Source organism: Rhinolophus ferrumequinum, chromosome 21, assembly GCF_004115265.2.
Source record: "Rhinolophus ferrumequinum isolate MPI-CBG mRhiFer1 chromosome 21, mRhiFer1_v1.p, whole genome shotgun sequence".
Taxonomy (NCBI): Eukaryota; Metazoa; Chordata; class Mammalia; order Chiroptera; family Rhinolophidae; genus Rhinolophus; species Rhinolophus ferrumequinum.
The window spans coordinates 39,414,474-39,430,595 of NC_046304.1; the positions used below are offsets into that span (position 1 = coordinate 39,414,474).

General features: G+C 52.9%; 1 protein-coding gene across 1 annotated transcript; it reads right to left on the bottom strand.

Moving 5' to 3' along the window:
• Positions 1–314: 314 nt before the first annotated feature.
• ITGA2B (integrin subunit alpha 2b) lies at positions 315–12,959 on the bottom strand. The gene is made up of 30 exons (XM_033088962.1): positions 12,451–12,959; positions 11,460–11,581; positions 11,273–11,370; positions 10,994–11,159; positions 10,673–10,722; positions 10,550–10,595; positions 10,327–10,455; positions 10,067–10,114; positions 9,870–9,913; positions 9,657–9,710; positions 9,465–9,517; positions 9,065–9,276; positions 6,554–6,736; positions 6,258–6,303; positions 6,071–6,175; positions 5,935–5,990; positions 5,689–5,840; positions 5,449–5,571; positions 5,021–5,088; positions 4,708–4,855; positions 4,082–4,174; positions 3,720–3,799; positions 3,326–3,406; positions 3,101–3,194; positions 2,848–3,000; positions 2,605–2,727; positions 2,010–2,123; positions 1,659–1,760; positions 1,331–1,447; positions 315–574 (listed from the first exon to the last, which is right to left on the bottom strand). The coding sequence occupies exons 1-30, from the start codon at positions 12,678–12,680 to the stop codon at positions 515–517; spliced, it is 3,150 nt and encodes a 1,049-aa protein (XP_032944853.1). The 5' UTR covers positions 12,681–12,959; the 3' UTR covers positions 315–514.
• Between the last annotated feature and the right edge of the window lie 3,163 nt (positions 12,960–16,122).

Genomic DNA, 16,122 nt, shown 5'->3' on the forward strand with positions numbered 1-16,122 from the left:
GTTTATCTCTTTGAAATCATGAAAAAAATACTGTTTAAAGCTGCCCACAAGGGACCCTGCCTGCCTTCTCGGCCACCCTCAGCCGCCTCCCCTCATCCCTGCCAGTCTCACCCAGAAGCTCTGCCACTCTTTCTTCCTTGTTCTGTCCCTACTTTCTACTACTCCCTGACACTCCCCAAAGACAGTAATTTGCAACCTTTGCCCTGGCAGAGACACTGTCTGCTCTTACTTCTACCAGCCCCAGATCTCCACTCAAACATCACCCCGGTCTCCCTCTCCTCCTCTGACCCCAAGAGGAGGCAGCACACTGAGGATATGGGTTCAGCCTCTTTATTAGGCAGCAGGAAAGGGGTGGCCCAGCTCTGATGGGAGGGGGAGGTCATCAGGTGTCCTCCATGGAACAGCTCCAACCCGTGGGTGACCAGAGAAGGTCTCTGGGGGGCACTCAGAGAAGAAGGGGCAGAGCAGGCATCACAGCCAGCCTTTCTGCTAGGACAGAGCGTGGGCTGTGCCGTCACTCTTCCTCTTCATTGTCTTCTTCGAAGGGTGGCCGATTCCGCTTGAAGAAGCCAACCTGGGGGTGTACAGGGGCCGGGGACAGGTTGTAAAGATGACCCTTAGGCCCCAGAACAGCAGTGGAGGAAGTAAGTATGTTAGAAACCAGCCAGCCTCGAGCTCCTCTCCTGGACCCCACTGTGTGCACAAATGGAGGCCTTTCCCCATTTAGAGATAATGCATGTAACAATTAAAAAAACAAAGTTTCGTTTTTTCTTTCCTGAATTTTTCTTAAATACTGATGATTATGACTCAAGTGCATGATGGTATGTATTTGATTCTTTTAAGTCTAATGTGTGGTTTTCCATAAAAGCATCATGCTTTCCACAGCTTATGCACCTGAGTGAGTTTGAGAACAGCACACTTGTTCTCCAGGCTCAGAGGAGGGAGTGATCCACCAGGGCCTCATAGGGAGCAAGGAGCAGGGTCTGGATCAGACCTGGGTCTCCCACCTCCGTTGAGACAAAGGACAGAGCAGGGAGGAGGTAAACCCATCCTCCTCAGCAGCCAGAGTTCCTGAAGGCAAGACTCATTCCCTGTGACTCTTCCTCTCGGGGGAAACGGGTCTAAAGGCCTTAAGACTTCCAGGTCCCACCTCTCCCAGAAGTGTGTTCCCTGGAACAGATCCTCTGGAGAATGACATTCTGATAGTGGAGATGTAGTCAGCTGGGCTGTGATCACCCACTTGGGCCACTGTCTCTCTCTGCCTCCCCGTGAGGGTGAGCAGGGCCAAGCCTGGGCCCACCTGGGGACCCCGCCTCCCTTCGTGCCTCACCTTCCACATGGCCAGGACCAGGAATGTGAACAACAACAGGCCACCCAGCACGCCGACCAGCACCCACCAGATTGGAACGTCCCTCTCCTCCAAGGCCCGAAGCACTTGCGTCTGCACCTGAGGACAAACCGGAGCATGTCCTCAGTCACCTTGACACTTGTCTTTCCCCAAAACTCAAACTTGCGAAGTGGTGACACCCAGCCAAGCCACCGACCTGTCTCGCCCCTCAGACCCAGGGAGGCCCCACCCCCATCCTGCGAGGCATGGACACGTGCGAGGACCAATGGGTCCTGCAGGACTTATCTCCTAAACACCATTCCATACTCACCAGAGCGTCCCCACTGGGCAGGCTGAGGGCGGGCACGGCATAGGGAAGGGAGGAGACATTGAACCAAGCGTGCGACTGCAGCACAAACTGATCCAGTGGCCTCTGGATGGGGTCGGGGCGAAGCCATTCGCATGAGGCCTATTGGTTGTAGGAGTCCAGCCCCAAACTATTCCCCTGGGGAGCCCTGTGCCTGGCCTAATCCCATCCCTCCAAAGTAAACTTGGCTCCTCAAATAAATAAATAAATAAATACCAAAAAATCTATCGTAGAAAACAAAGTAAACCTTGCCCTCTCTCCCTTCCCGCTCACCATGCCCCTCCTCTCCATCCACCTCTAGAAGGCCCTACCCACCTGACGGAGGCTGGGCAGCCACAGGAAGGCCACCACGGTGACCATGGCTCGCTGTCCACGCACCATCTCCTGCAGTTCACACTGCACCACAGTACAGGGCACCGAGTCGCAGCTCTGAGGGGATGCGTCATGAGTTCCCAGCCCCTCCTGACCCATTACCCCCTCCCCCCAAGGACCCAACACAGAGGAGGTGGGGGGCAGCGGGGTGGGGGCAGTCAGGGAGCTTGGGCCTCGCCCTCAGGAAGGGCTTCAGATTCAAGCTTCAGACGTTATCTCTAAATGGGGTTGCTCATACAATCCCAGAGATCCAGGCAGGAAGACATGGGTCCTCATAAGGTGTTCAATACCCCGAAGTTTTGTCACCCTGCTTTGACACTTATTCACTGTCTTTAATGTACTGACAACCTTACACAATGCGAGTGGCCCCATTCCACCCCAGACACAAGACCAGCACAATCCTTCATACTCACTTGGACCAAGGTGGCCAACCGGAGGCCCACATCACACTTTGGGTCCCTGTCTCTGCCTCCTATCCCTCTTTCCTCTGGGCCCCAGGGAGGGGAGACCCCAGCTGGAGACCACAGGGCCTGCTTACCACAAGAACTGGATCCTGAAGCCCTGACGGTGGTTTGGACCCTCTTAGAAATGCCTGCCTGCGCTCCCGCTTGTGCCTGGTGGCGATGGAGGAAGGGGTGGCGGTGGGCATCCCCCAGTCCAGCTGCGGAGGCGAAGAAGCTGTCAGGTCTCACGCTCTGCCCATCTCCCCGCCCTCCCAAAGGGATCCTGGTTGGTGGGCTGGGGACTCATCCGCAGCTCTTTCTTCTACCCAAGCTCTCACCTTGAGGGGGTTGGGAGAGGTCTGTGGGGAGCACTGAAGCCCCCCCTGAGGCTGTATATCCTCGATGTAGAGCAGGTCGGAGGCCTGGGACTGGTTGGGGAGGTGGAGGCTGAGGCGGAGGCCACTTACGGTCCCAGGGCCATTGTTGTGGAGCTGGTGGGGGTGGTGGTAGCAGGATGTTAGGTGGCCCAGCACCAAGACTTAACTCCTGGGACCCTCTCACTCCAGCCTGGGCCCGGAGGCTCCTCCCTACCTCATATTTGTGCACCACTTTGGGGCCCCGGAAGTCCGAGCTGTTCTCCCTGTCACCTTCTGCCTCCACCACCAGGAAAGCTGGAAGGGAGTTCCTGCAGGGACCCAAGCACACCCCCACCAGGGTAAGCTTGATCCCCTGACTTGCCTGTGGGGGTTCCCTTAGAGCCCCCTGAACCTAGGGCTCTGCCTGCCATCTCCCTTATCCACCCTCTCGGCCTCTCACCCTCGGAGCTCTACGCGGGCCTCCGCCCGGACTGGCACATCCAACAGGACCGCCTCACTGTTCGGATTCTGGCTGTTCTTGCTGGAAGGGAGGGGAGGAGGAGCACGTCAGGGACCCCAGCCCCAACATCAGGACTCTCTGGGGCAGGGCAAGACTTTCAGAGGGCTCAGAAGCGCTAACTCCACAAACAGCAAGCCACACAAAAGTAAGATCTGGAAAAGAACTTCCAGGGCTCCAAGACTCAGAAACAAATCTCCGAGAAAGAAAGGGAACAGGAAAGTCTGAAGAGCAGGCATCCCCAGAAGACCCTTCTGTATGGAGGGTGCCTGAGTGTCTCTAAATCGGGATCACATAAGGGGAAGGGAGATGGGGAGGAGTGAGCCCCAGGCTGTACCTCCTGATCTGCAGCCGGAAGGACACATGCTCTCCAGCCTCCTCCAGGTTCTCCACACTCACCAACATCGTGACTCCTATCTGAGACCGGGAGGGCCTGAGTCACTGCCCAAATGCCCACCCTGGGCAGCCCTGTCTGGAATGCGTCCTCCGGTCCTCATCCTCCAAATTATCATTATTATCTCCATTTTACTCAGAAGCTCACTCAGAGAGGAAAGTCATTCACCCAGGGACACGCAGTTAGGGAGTGTGAGGACAGGATTGCGGCCCAGAGCTATCTGCCTCCAAACCCAGCCCCTAAAGCCCTGCTGTCCACCAGCCCTTGCTGGAGGAGACCCGGCAGCCAGGCCCCAGCAGCCTCACCCGGACGTTCCTCTTCATGGGATTGCCCAGCTCACACAGCACCACCTTGGTCTCATTCTCCTTCTTCTGGTTACAGATGAGCCTCTCAAAGCCCTTCGAGAAGGAAGTTTCGAGAAGGAAGATGGTTACTGAGTAGCCCATATATATTTAAACTTGTTGGAAAGTCTGGAAAAGACTTGTGTGCCAGGGTGGGGAGGAGCGTTTCTTGGGGTGTGAGTTCAAGGGGCTGTCACGGGCTACGTTATGTATTACTCTAGCACTTTACGGGTTTTTGTTGTTTTTTTTGAAGAGAAAAACACAAAACATTACATGGACTATGATCCCATTGTTATAAACTACATCCATAAAATAAAAAAATAAATATGTACCTACATATGTATCTATCGATGTTGAGAAAAAAGACTGGAAGGAAATTTACCAAATGGTAACAGACGTTCCTGTTAACATTTAGCTCCTGAGCCATCGTTAGCTTGGGTTTTATCATAGAGTAGTCCTCTTCCAAATTAAAAAAAAACACAATCACAGCTTTTACAGCAAAGCGTAAGAGATAGGATAGAAGAGAGTCCAAGGCTGCAGCACCTCCCAGGTCCAGGTAACCAGGTAACGTCCTGGGGTGGGCGCCTCACCTCCATGTTGCTGAAGGCCCGCATGTAGTGGGCACCTGGGGGCAGGTGCACGGCCAGCTCAGCCTCGTAGGCCCCCTCCCCCTCATTGGCTGCATCCATCTGCAGCTCCAGCACGTTATCGGCTCCAATTAGGAGCGGGGTGCCCCCGCTGTGGGGAGAAAGGAGTAAAGCTGAGGAGGCCGGGTCCTGGCTCAGGGTCTGGGAGGAGGAGAGGGGCTGAGGACAATGGATGGGTGTCTGACACCCTAGGTGGGGAGGGGACGCAATCGGGGCCAACCCGGCCAGGGGATGGTAGAGTGGGACGGCTCCTCACACGCTGGCAGTGAGCTGAAGCTGCGGCACACACAGGTCATCTTCCCCACAGTCCAGGATGATGCGGGTCTGGAGGGGACACATCAGGGTATGTGGGTAAGTTGGGGGCACGTGAAGGTAGGGAATTAGAAGGTCTGAGAATGAAAGAAGTATAGAGATGACAGCAGGGCTTGGGTTTGTTGCAGGGTTTGGGACAATGTCAGGGTTTAGGTGGTGACATCAGGGTTTCTATCAGTTTACAGGTGACATCAACACTTGGGGTTTAGGGCATATTGAGGTTTTAGGGTTTTCATTAGTGTTTAGAGTGACACCCGAGATTAGAGGTGACATTAGGTTTTGGGGTTCACATTACAGCTTGGACACTAACCCTAACCCTGACTTTCTGGCAGGCGTCCTTCACCTCCCTTGCCTGCCCGCCCCCGCCCCCACCTGCTCCTGAACGTGGGTGTCTCCATGCAGCATGACAGCAGGGGCCAGTCCATCCTCGGGCTGCAGGGACACGTTGACGCTGAGTACTATGGGGCTCAGCTTGTCCCGGAAGTCGGCCTCGTCCTAAGGACGGGACAAGAATCAGACCATCTTGTTACCATGCACCCTACAACTGAGCACCCCTGGACCCGCAGTGCCCAGCCCATGCCCCAGCCCTGCCCAGCCCCGGCCAAGGCGTACACGGAGGAAGGCCGTGGTGTTATGGCAGATGGGACTGTGCCTCCCGCTCAGGTCCAGGTGCACGGTGGTGCCCGCCTGTTGAGAACTCAGCAGTAGCACCCGTCGACCCTGGCGGGGCTTCTGCCGATCCAGCTGCAGCTCAGCCTTTAGGCCTGGCAGGGCAAGCAGGGAGGGTCAGGGGCTTCCCTAGCCAGCCTCCAGGGGAGTCCAGGCCTCCCTTCCTCCTGTCCCCATCACGTCACTCACGCAGCTTCTGAGGAATGTTGTGCCCAGTGGCTCCCACACACATTTGGATGTTAAAGCTGCAAAAACATGAGTGAGGCTCAGGGGGTAGGGCCCCCCAAAGTCCCAGATCCTGCCTGGCCCACGCCCTTCATCTCACCAGTTCACTGCTGTCTTGGTCTGGGGAATGACACAATTCTTCACAGCAGGATTCAGTGAATCTTGCACCAGCAGCTGGACAGTGGCCATCACCACTGGCTGAGCTCTGGAGGGATGGGGGAGGCTTGCCACTGTGGCCCCTCTTTGCGGGGTCTCCTCCCCACCCCGCCCCTGGAGCCAGTGCTCACCTGTATACAGCCACCTTGTCAGCCCTGTAAGCTCCCACCAGTAGGTCTATAGATATTGGGAGGGGGTCAGAACTGGCAATTAGAGAAAGGCATGGGGTCCTCATCTTCCCAGGGGTTCCCCACACCACTTCCCCCACTGGAGGTTTGACCTGGCCTGCCCTGGCTTCCCAGCCCCACAGACAGATCAGAGCTCTCAGTGGGGTACCAGGTCAGGCACAGCCCCTGTCCATGTCCCTTAGTATCTCCAGGTAATGCCCAAGGGCCCTTGCGGTCTAGCTGGAGGTAGTCAAGGGCACCTGGGTATCCATTGTCATCGATGTCTGTGGCACCTCTCAGGGAGAAGCCAAAGCCAGAGCCTGTGGGGAAGGGGCTGTCCAGAACCTGGGAGGGGCGTGAGCTAAGCCCCTCGCTCTGACCCAGGAACACCAGCACTTGGCCCCGACCACTGGGACCCCCATAGGGGGCAGCCACTGCAACATCTGGAAGGAGTAACAGAAAGAGAGTGGCTGTTATCCAATCTCTGCAGGTGGTCCTGTAAAATTTTCAGGAGCTTCTTCTCTGGGCAGACCCCAGGGGACCAGGAAAGGAATGCAAAGGTCTGGGTCAAGGAGGCAGCTGCCCTGCTCTCCAGGAGTTTACAACTGGGTCAGATAGAGACCCTTCAAATATGATTATTATAAAAACAGGCTCCACTATCTATTGAGAAAAATATATTGACATGATTTCATTTGATCCTGAAAATTAGGCATCATTATTCCCATTTTAGATGAGAAAACTGAATCCCAGAAGATTAAGCAACCAAGACCTAATAAATACTGGCCCCCTCTTCCCAGGCTCCCTTCACCCCATCCCACTTCCACCATGCATCCCAGAGCCCCGCCATGAGCTGTCATCACTAATAACTTTGATGATCACTATTGAAAATGTGTTAATCATCAAACTCTTATTAATTAGTAAGTTTTCTTCACTTGATAAGAATCAATATCTTTAATATATGTGTTATAAACTATCTTTGTTTTCTATACAGTTTGTTTCTTTTAAAGATCTTCATTGATTTTTCTGATCGAGTTGTCTAGATTTCATCCAAATCAAACATTCTGACAACAGTCGTATCTCCAGGTCCTGGGCCTCCACTCTCTCTTGCTCTAGGGCAGGGGTGTCCAAACTGTGGCCCGCGGGCCAACTGTGGCCCGCAATCCATTTTCAATTGGCCCGCAGCAAATTCCAAAAATATATTTCGTTTACTTAAATAAACCAGGTGAGGCAATATGTACTTCACCGCGAGTGAGTAGCCTGGCCATTTGTGTATTTTACCGCATATGGCCTTTGGTAAAAAATGTTGAAAGAAGTTTGGACACCCCAGATCTATGGCTTCCTCATCTCCATTTATATCCTGACCACGTGATCACTTTTGCCATATCCTTAACTGTCGTTCCCCACTGCTAGTTTTGGGCAAACCTGGCCAAACCTCACCAGACCAGGCACCATGAATTCCTGACCTCCAGGCTTCACTAGGGACTGCCCAGCTGTCCTGCATGGGGGTTTCCGCTCAGCTCCCTCGCCCAGTCTGCTCAGCACCTATTTCAAACCTCCATTCTATCAAGCTCCCAGCCCCAACTCCTTCACGAAGAGAAGCAGCCCAACTGCTGTGCTTTGAATCCACACCCACTTTTCTCCCTTCCCCAATGCGACCCTGGAATAGGTGTCCCTCCTTTACCCTGTCCCTGGGCTGAGCATCTCACCCTTGAATGAATCCCCCAGGCACCTCAGGGACCCTCCTCCAGCTCACTCCCTCACCCCACCCCCATTTCCCCACAAGATCATTTTCCTCCATATTCAACCTACTCCATATTCTTCGAAATTAAAATAACCCTCTCTTGACCCTCATTTCCTTTCAGTAATCATCTTTTCTCTTTTTCCTTTTACAAACTGATTACAAGAGCTATCTACACTGTCTGCTTCCAATTCTTCGCCTTCAGTCATCTTGCCCCATGGTGTTCTGGCTTCTATGCCTACCCAGCCCTGAATCTGTTCTTGTTACTGACCAATGATCTCCTTCCTGCTAAAGTCCATGTGGACTTCTCCGCCCCCATCTAATTGTACCTTTCAGCAGCGTCTGGAGCCATTGACTCCCTTCCTCTTGCTTAGAGCACTCTCTTCTTTTGAGTTCTGGGCCAGCAGATCTCCTGGTTTCCCTCTTACCCCTCTGGACACTCCTTTCCAGACTCATTTCCTCTGGGAGTCCCCTAAATACCTTGCTTTCCAGGGCTCTGTCCTAGGCCTCATCCCACTGCACAGGCTCCCAGGACCTCAGCCACCCTCCCCCAGCTCCTCTTTCCCACTCATACCTCTCTGGTGGAAGCGGGGGAAGCCACACCCAACTGCTCTCTGGACATGTCTGCCTAATGTGCCGGAGTCCTTCAAGGTCAAACAGGTCTAGAAGTGGACGGCTGATATACCTCCAACTCACCTCCCCAGACCTGCTGCCTGGCCTGAGTTCCAGGCAGGGAAGGGCACCACCACCCACCCAACTCCTCTCTCCCTTCCTTAGCCCCACATCCAGTCACCATCAAGTCCTAATAATCTAAGTACTAAATATCAGTGAAATCACCCTTATCTCTGGCTCCACTGCCAAAATTCACCTCCAGGTGGTCACCATCTCTTGCCTGGACTAATGCAAGCAAATCCTAATTGGTCTCCTTTAACTCTCTCCTGCTTAAGCTCTTCAAGGCTCCTGCTGCCCTCAGGTCAAATCCATGGTCTTTGTTGTGGCTGTTAACCCGTGTGCAGCTCTTCTCTTTCCTTACCATTGTAGCCATCCCGATTGAGATCGCCCAGAGGCGCGATGGCCGAGCCAAATCGCCCATAGAGCTGTGTGCCAGTCAACAGGAGGCTGGGGGCGCCCAGCGGCTGGGAGCCCCGAGGCTGCAGGAACAAGTACACGCGCCCCACCTCGGCCAGCTTTCGGTCAGCGCGGCTTTCCATGTACAGTGGCGCGCCCACCAGCAGGTCGTGCCTCCTGCAGGCCAGACGCGCGGTTACGTGGGGTGAGCTGCCGGCCAGGGCCACACCTCGCCCATTTTCGCCCTCCCTCTCCCCTCTGTGGTCACGGGGGAGTGAGGACTAGGAAAGGAGGAGACTGTGGGCAATCCACGCCTTGGTAATTGTGGACCCAACTAGGTAGGGGTGGGGCGCACCCCTCCTCACCCGTCCCCGTTGACATCAGTGACAGCCACCGAGTGCCCGAAATACGAAGCCACCTGCAGGAAGACAAGGCGCATCTTAATCCCCGCCCCCGGACTTGCCACCCTCCCTTAGACATTACCCCCTACACTCCGCGTAATATTCTAGGGTCCTAATCCCCCAGCCTCGGCACCCCCATAAGGAAGCCGCCCTCACCTGCTCTCCACGCAGCAGGTGCAGCCTATGGTAGTTCGAGTGCAAAACTTCCACCTGCGCGGACAAAGCACAGGAGCGCATCATTCTCGTCCCCCAAGACAACCTCCCGCTCCGAGTGAGAAAGGGCAGGAGGTTTGGGGGGTGGGGGTGGTCAGGCTGAGGAATGGGGTCTGGGGCTTCGGGATGCCCAGTGGCGGGGCAGGGGGCACTCACCGCTCCCAGGGTCCAGCTCCAGGTGGGGGCACCCAAGACATACTCTGGGGAGAGCCCGGCCCAGAGAATGAGGTCCTTCAAACCTACCTGCCTTCCCGCCCGCCATTCCGCACCCAGGGGAGATTTCGGTGAGGGGTTTGGAGGTGCTCCTCCCCAGGCTGGGCTCCCCAACCCCTGCCCCTAAGTGGATTTCTTGCCTGTAGTGTTGAGATTCCCGTCGAACTCGCCCACCGCCACCGAGTACCCTGAAGACACAGCGCGAATTAGTCTTTCTGTGAGGGTGAAGCAGGGAGCGAGCCGAGGGCAAGGAAGGAGGGGACGTAGACACCACCCAGTTTTAAACCCTGCAGACGGCAAAACGGAGGCCACCGAAAGGCCAAGACCGCACAGAGAATCCAGGGAGGGAAGGGTGACACTTAGAGTGCTGGGAAGCCCAGAAGGGAGGTGCCAGAGTTACCCCGGTAGCCATCGAAGTACTCTGGGTGGCTCGAGTCGAAGGTGAGGCGCTGGGTGCCCACGTGCCACAAGAGGGTGCCCGGGCGGTAGGTGGAGATGATATCTGCAATTGGAGCCCGCGCCAGGAGACCTAGGGCGCGAGGGACAGCGGGTGTGGGGGCCCAGATTCTTGGGGTCTCCCAGGCTGAGAAAGATGGGAGGGAGGTGCACGGGTGGGCACGTACCTAAGAAAAAATAGCCGCCAGGGGCCCCAAGTACCAGTTCTCCAGCCTGAAAAGGAAGCCCTGAAGGTGAGAGGGCTGCTCTGTTTGGGAGCCGCCCGCAAGCCACTTAGGCTCGCTACTTGCCTGAGTGACGGCGGAGCTGAAGCCCGCTTCGCAGTAACGCTTGTCGTCCACTAGAGGAGGCAAAGAAGGACAGCGAAGGGGCGGATCAAGAAACATGCACTGAGTCTGGGGCGGACGGAGGCGGAGTCATATGAGGGCGGAGTCATGGGGTAACATAGGGGTGTGGCCTTGAATCAGCATCGGGGAGCAGGGAGGCTAGGAGCGTGGTCGACGGGTCACCGGATTGAAAGCAGGGCCTGGGGGCGCTGGGAGAAGGTTCAGGTTAAGTGTGGGGCTAAGAGGCCGCGAGTGGGCGGAGCCAAAATGGAGAGCGGAGCTCACTAAATTGATTTTTCTTGTAAACCCAGCTCATGATGTTGGTCCGACAGGGCGAGTACTCTGCGCGGCGGCTGTTCTGGAGCTGAGCCACGAAGCAGCCACCCACGGGCGTCTTTTCAGCCTCCTCGGTCATTTCTAGGACGTTCCAGTGCTGCCAGGGGGAGCAGGCCTGGGGCAGGGCCACAGGAGAATGGGGAAAGGGCGGGACTTGGGATTCCACCCCGCCAAACATGTCCCTGCCCCCCCCCCACTGCTCCCTGTTCCCTGTCCCGCAGAGCCCACCACAATGTTGTCTCTCCAGCTGACGACCGACGCTCCCAGTCCTTGCTGGGCCTTGAAAGTTTGGAAAGTTTGGGAGCCTACTTTTCGAGTCTCATCATCTGGAGGGCACAAGAAGGGGTGGGGTGCTGGAGCCCGGCCATCCACGCTCCTTCTGATCCCTCCCTTTTCCTCCTTGCGTGGGACTCACTGAGGTCGAATGGCAGTGAAGTGCACTGGCCGCCCTCTGCCCTCCAGGGGCACAGGAACACGCCGCCGGTCTCCTCCCGATTGCGGCCCAGGGTCCGCGGAGCGCCCACCACGATGGCCACGCTGCATAGGAAAGCTGCGTGAGCGCGGCGCGGATTCCAGGGTACCCCATGCCCCCGTGCCCGCGCTGGGAGCACTACGCAGAAGGGCGGTGTGCCTTAGGGGGCACTGGAGCATCTCTCCTCAGAGACCTCACAGATCATCGAAAGCAACCTTTTCATTTTATGGCCCATGAAACTGACTCTGCAAGGGAAATCACATGCCCAAAGTAACCGACCGAGTTAAGGGGAAAACTAGGATTGTAACCGTTTGGTTTTATTTGAATACCAGGGGTTTGATATCCTTGCTGAGAGAGCCCTCCTAAGCCCTGCCCCCCCCCAAAAAAAAGCCAGGGGCTTACATGCTCCCTAGAACCTTAGACTGCTACCAGATGCCTTCTTGAGAACTAGTTTTAATGAAGTATTAGGGAAGCTAGTGGGCACCTCTAAAGTGGGGCGTGGGGTGTTGATATCACTGAGGAAGGACCCTAGTAGATCTAGGTTTACATCACAACTTGTCATATGTAAATTGAGGACACTATCAAACACTCAATGCTATCAGGATAAGTAAATGAAATCAATGTATGAGGGACATTCAGCACAGTGCCAGCCAAATAACATAGCAAGTGCTAAGAAAAAAAAAGGTACCAACTTTTGTTTTCCCTTTGTTCTTGCTACACTTTCAGTGCCCATCTCCCCACTGGTACCCCTTCTTGACACCCTCACCTGAGCCTGTTCCTCCCCAGTATTCCTAACAAGAATTCAGACCAAATAGACCCTAGTAGTCACTTTGTTCAACCTCTATCATAAATGGGGAACTTGAGGCCCACAGATGCAGCGATGCTTGGGGAATCCTTTTTTTCTCCCGACACCCAGACTTCCCCCAGGGCTCACCTCCTTCGGCTGTCCGTGTAGAAGTCCAATGAAAACCCAAAGTGGCTGCCATTGGGGCCTGTGTAGAAGGTGAGCTGCACCGGGTCCAGGTTCAAGGCCCAGGCTGGAGGGGCAGCACCGGGTCCCAAGAGCAGCTGCACCCACTCCAGAAGCCAGAAGGCATGAAGTGGACACAAAGCTCTGGCCATCTTCCTTCTCCCACAACCTCCTAAGCAGGAATGGAATAACATCTTCCTCTTCCTTTCAGTTTCCACCACAGGAAGTCTTTTCTTATCAAATTGGAGACCACTTGCTGAGCAGTAGGCAGAGCAAAGGGCTATATAGGCCCTGGCCCCATATGGTTTCTAGGATTGCCAGGAAGGCTGAAAGTATTGACTCCTCCCTTTTCCTGAGAGTCGTTTATCACCAAATCCTATGTTCTGCCTCTCAACTTTTGACTCTTCCCTCCACTTCCGCTACCACCATGCTTGTTTAAACCACTATTGCTTTCTGCTTGGGATAGTGCAACCTTGAACTAACTGGTCTGTACACCTTCACTCCAGCTCACAGTTCTACAGTTCCCCCCACCCCCAACGCACACACAGCTGCCTGCACTACTGTGGCACATTGTGACTTCATCAGAGTGGGAAGGAGTAAGGAAGCTGCTGCCCCCTGATAAGACCTGGGCTGCTGTATCCTTTTGGATAGGGCACCAGTCCATTTCCTCCTTTTAGGGCCTTGGGCAGCTTCAGTCATATTGGTGCGGCAGCCTCCTCACTCTTCCTCCAACTAGGGCCAAGTCTTAATGTGGTCACAGGAGTGCAGCCAGGGCTGGGGAAGGGATGGTGAATGGATCTTGTTTGGAGGGGAAAGAAGAGGAGGATGAAGTGGAGTCATTCCAGGGTATCCTGGCTCACAGGCTTTGCAATTATGCACCACCAGCTATTCAGTTGAAGGCAGGTCCACACTCTTCCTTGGGTGATAAAGCTATTGTCATTAAGACTTGATTCTAGTGCGGTCATTGCCAAGGGGAAGCCTCCCCCTTCAGGCTGGCACCCTGGGGTTAACACACTGTTTAGTCATGGTCTGTTCACTGGATTGTGTCCCTGAATCCCTGGAGAGCAAGGTTCCTTTCTACAGCCCCAGGACCTCGTCAAGAGCCCCATGTGTAGAAGGTATTGCTGAAGGACAGACTGAATGGAAGCGTGCACTGAGGACGGAAGATAAAAACACAGGGTCCCACAGTAAAAAAAAAAAAAAAGGTAGTTTTGATCAAGATCATTATCTAGGGACGAGAGGAAGAGGGGTGTAAAGTCTTATTGAAACTGCATGTCTTTCCCAAAAAGCAGGTTCTCAGGCAGGAAATTCGAGATCTGCTCAGGGAACAGGCACATAGCCACATCCTCCTTTGCTCTCTATTTTCTGAACAAGCTTAACCACCATCTCATCCTGCCCAAACCCTATGCCATCCTGGAATCCCTTCAGCTCCTCCTGTCCCCTAATTCACCACCTCAGCACACAGTTCCAAGTCCTACCCCTTACTAGAAGCTCCTAGAACTTTAGTCCAGACCTTCTTCACTGCATATTTAGCAGTTCCAGGCTAATGGTAGGCATGGAATCCATCTATGAGACTGAAAACTTGACTCGCTTTTATACTTACCTCCCACCTTCCCACTGTCCTTGGCTGAATGGTGTTGTAATTCCTGGTGTATGCTGTGTAGCCCAGTACAGTGGTACCTCGGTTTTCGAACATCTCCGTTGACGAACATTTTGGTTTATGATCGCTGTAAATTTTATGGGTCTATGGTATCATTAGATAGTAAAATTCATGCTGAATTTGCAGTTTTAGGGGTTGATTTTAAAGGTCTGGAACGGATTAATCCAGTTTGCATTATTTTCTATGGGGAAACTGTGCCTCGGTTTTCAAACATTTCAGAACTTGAAGTCTTCCAGAATGGATTATGTTCAAAAACCGAGGTACCACTGTATTAACTCACATTTCAGTAAAGTTTTTAATAAATACTTATTCTGTTCAAGGCACTGAGGGATAAGGGATACAAAGATCCTTATCAAGGATTCTTCAAGAACTTAGTCTAGAGGGAGTTAAGACATGAACACACGTAACTGCAGCAGAGGGATAGAAAAGCATGTCTTGGAAAGGGTAATGTCTAGCTCAAATTATTTATATCATTTATATCATTTATATCATTTGCTCCTCATAACCACCCTATGAAATTATGCTCATTTTATAAATGCCAAAAACTGGCAGAGTTTTAGGTAAAGTGCCCAAGTTTACACAGCCAATGGATGGCAAACTAGGATTCAAATATTTGTGCTTGAATTCATGTTCTTAAGCATTACACTATGTTGTCTTTTGTCAGAGAATGAAGGGGCTTTTAGGCACAGGAAATAACATTAGCAAAGAGAGCACGGAACACAGAAGTCAATTACAGGGAAGGGCAAGTAGTCCACTCGGCATACGGTGTTTAAAGGCGAAGACTGGACATGAGGGTGGAATGGAAGGCTGCGGCCAAATAACGAGGTCCCTGAATGCCTTGTAAAAGAATCTGAACTTTAATCTGTAGATGGAGAATTGAAGATTTTTTAAAGTCAGAGAATAAGAGATTTATTAATTGTGCTCCAATTTGGACAATTACACTGGCTGCCTGTGGATAGAAGGAACGGGAAAACCTAGGACTTAGATCAGATGGATTGCAACTGCAATCCTCTTGGTTAAAGGTGACGAGGCCTGAACCATGGTACTGATGGCAGGAACAGGAGACAGCAGATTTCACAATCAGTAACTGGATGAGGTGGGGAGGTGTCACAAATAATTCAAAGCTTTGGTGCCTGATTGGCTGATAGGACAGTGGCACCAGTAACTAAAATTGGAAACAGGTGGAGGGTCAGATTTGGGAAGAGTTTGGTATTCAGTTAAGGATTGTTTTGTTCCTCAGGGCTCAGAACTGGGTTGGTCTCCCTTCTGAGAAAGCAGGCAGAGTGCTGACACGTTGCTCCCACTTTCCTATCCTATCAGCCGCCTGAGTGCTTGAATCCCTCAATGAATTTGAAGTTCTGCTAAGGCTTCATTAAGTCAACAACTATTGAACTTCTGCCATGTGCCTGGCACCGAGCTAGGTGATGCGGATATAGAGAAAAAAATCTTTAATAATTTTTTTTTTTTTTACTTAGACGTTTATCATTTATATCCATCACGCTGTGTGAACCCCCATCCCCCATCCACTATCCCTCTGACGTCACACAGAGCCATTACATTTCCACTGTCTCTATTCCTAATGCTGTACTCCGCTTCTTGTAAGTATATACATATACACATATATACATATACACATATAATCATTTTTGATGTTTCCTTTCTAAATCCTGATGCATAATCCTCAGTCAATGGTACTCTATTTTGCTCATCTTTCTTGAACATAAAATCAAACTGTTTACTATGTATTCAACTCTATGGAAAAAAAAAGGGGGTTAAGAAAAAAAGGAAGTATAACAATCAGTCCCTGTCCTGTCAGAACTTAGTATTACTGAGAAGCAGTGAATATAATATGAACTGCAATCAGATTCTGAAAAGCCAGTAAGCTTACATGGGACAAGGAATTAGATCCGAGTCAGAGAGGTCAGCCAGGAAACGCTGCAAAAAAACTCAGATAGGGGTTGGTAAGGGGGAGGTGA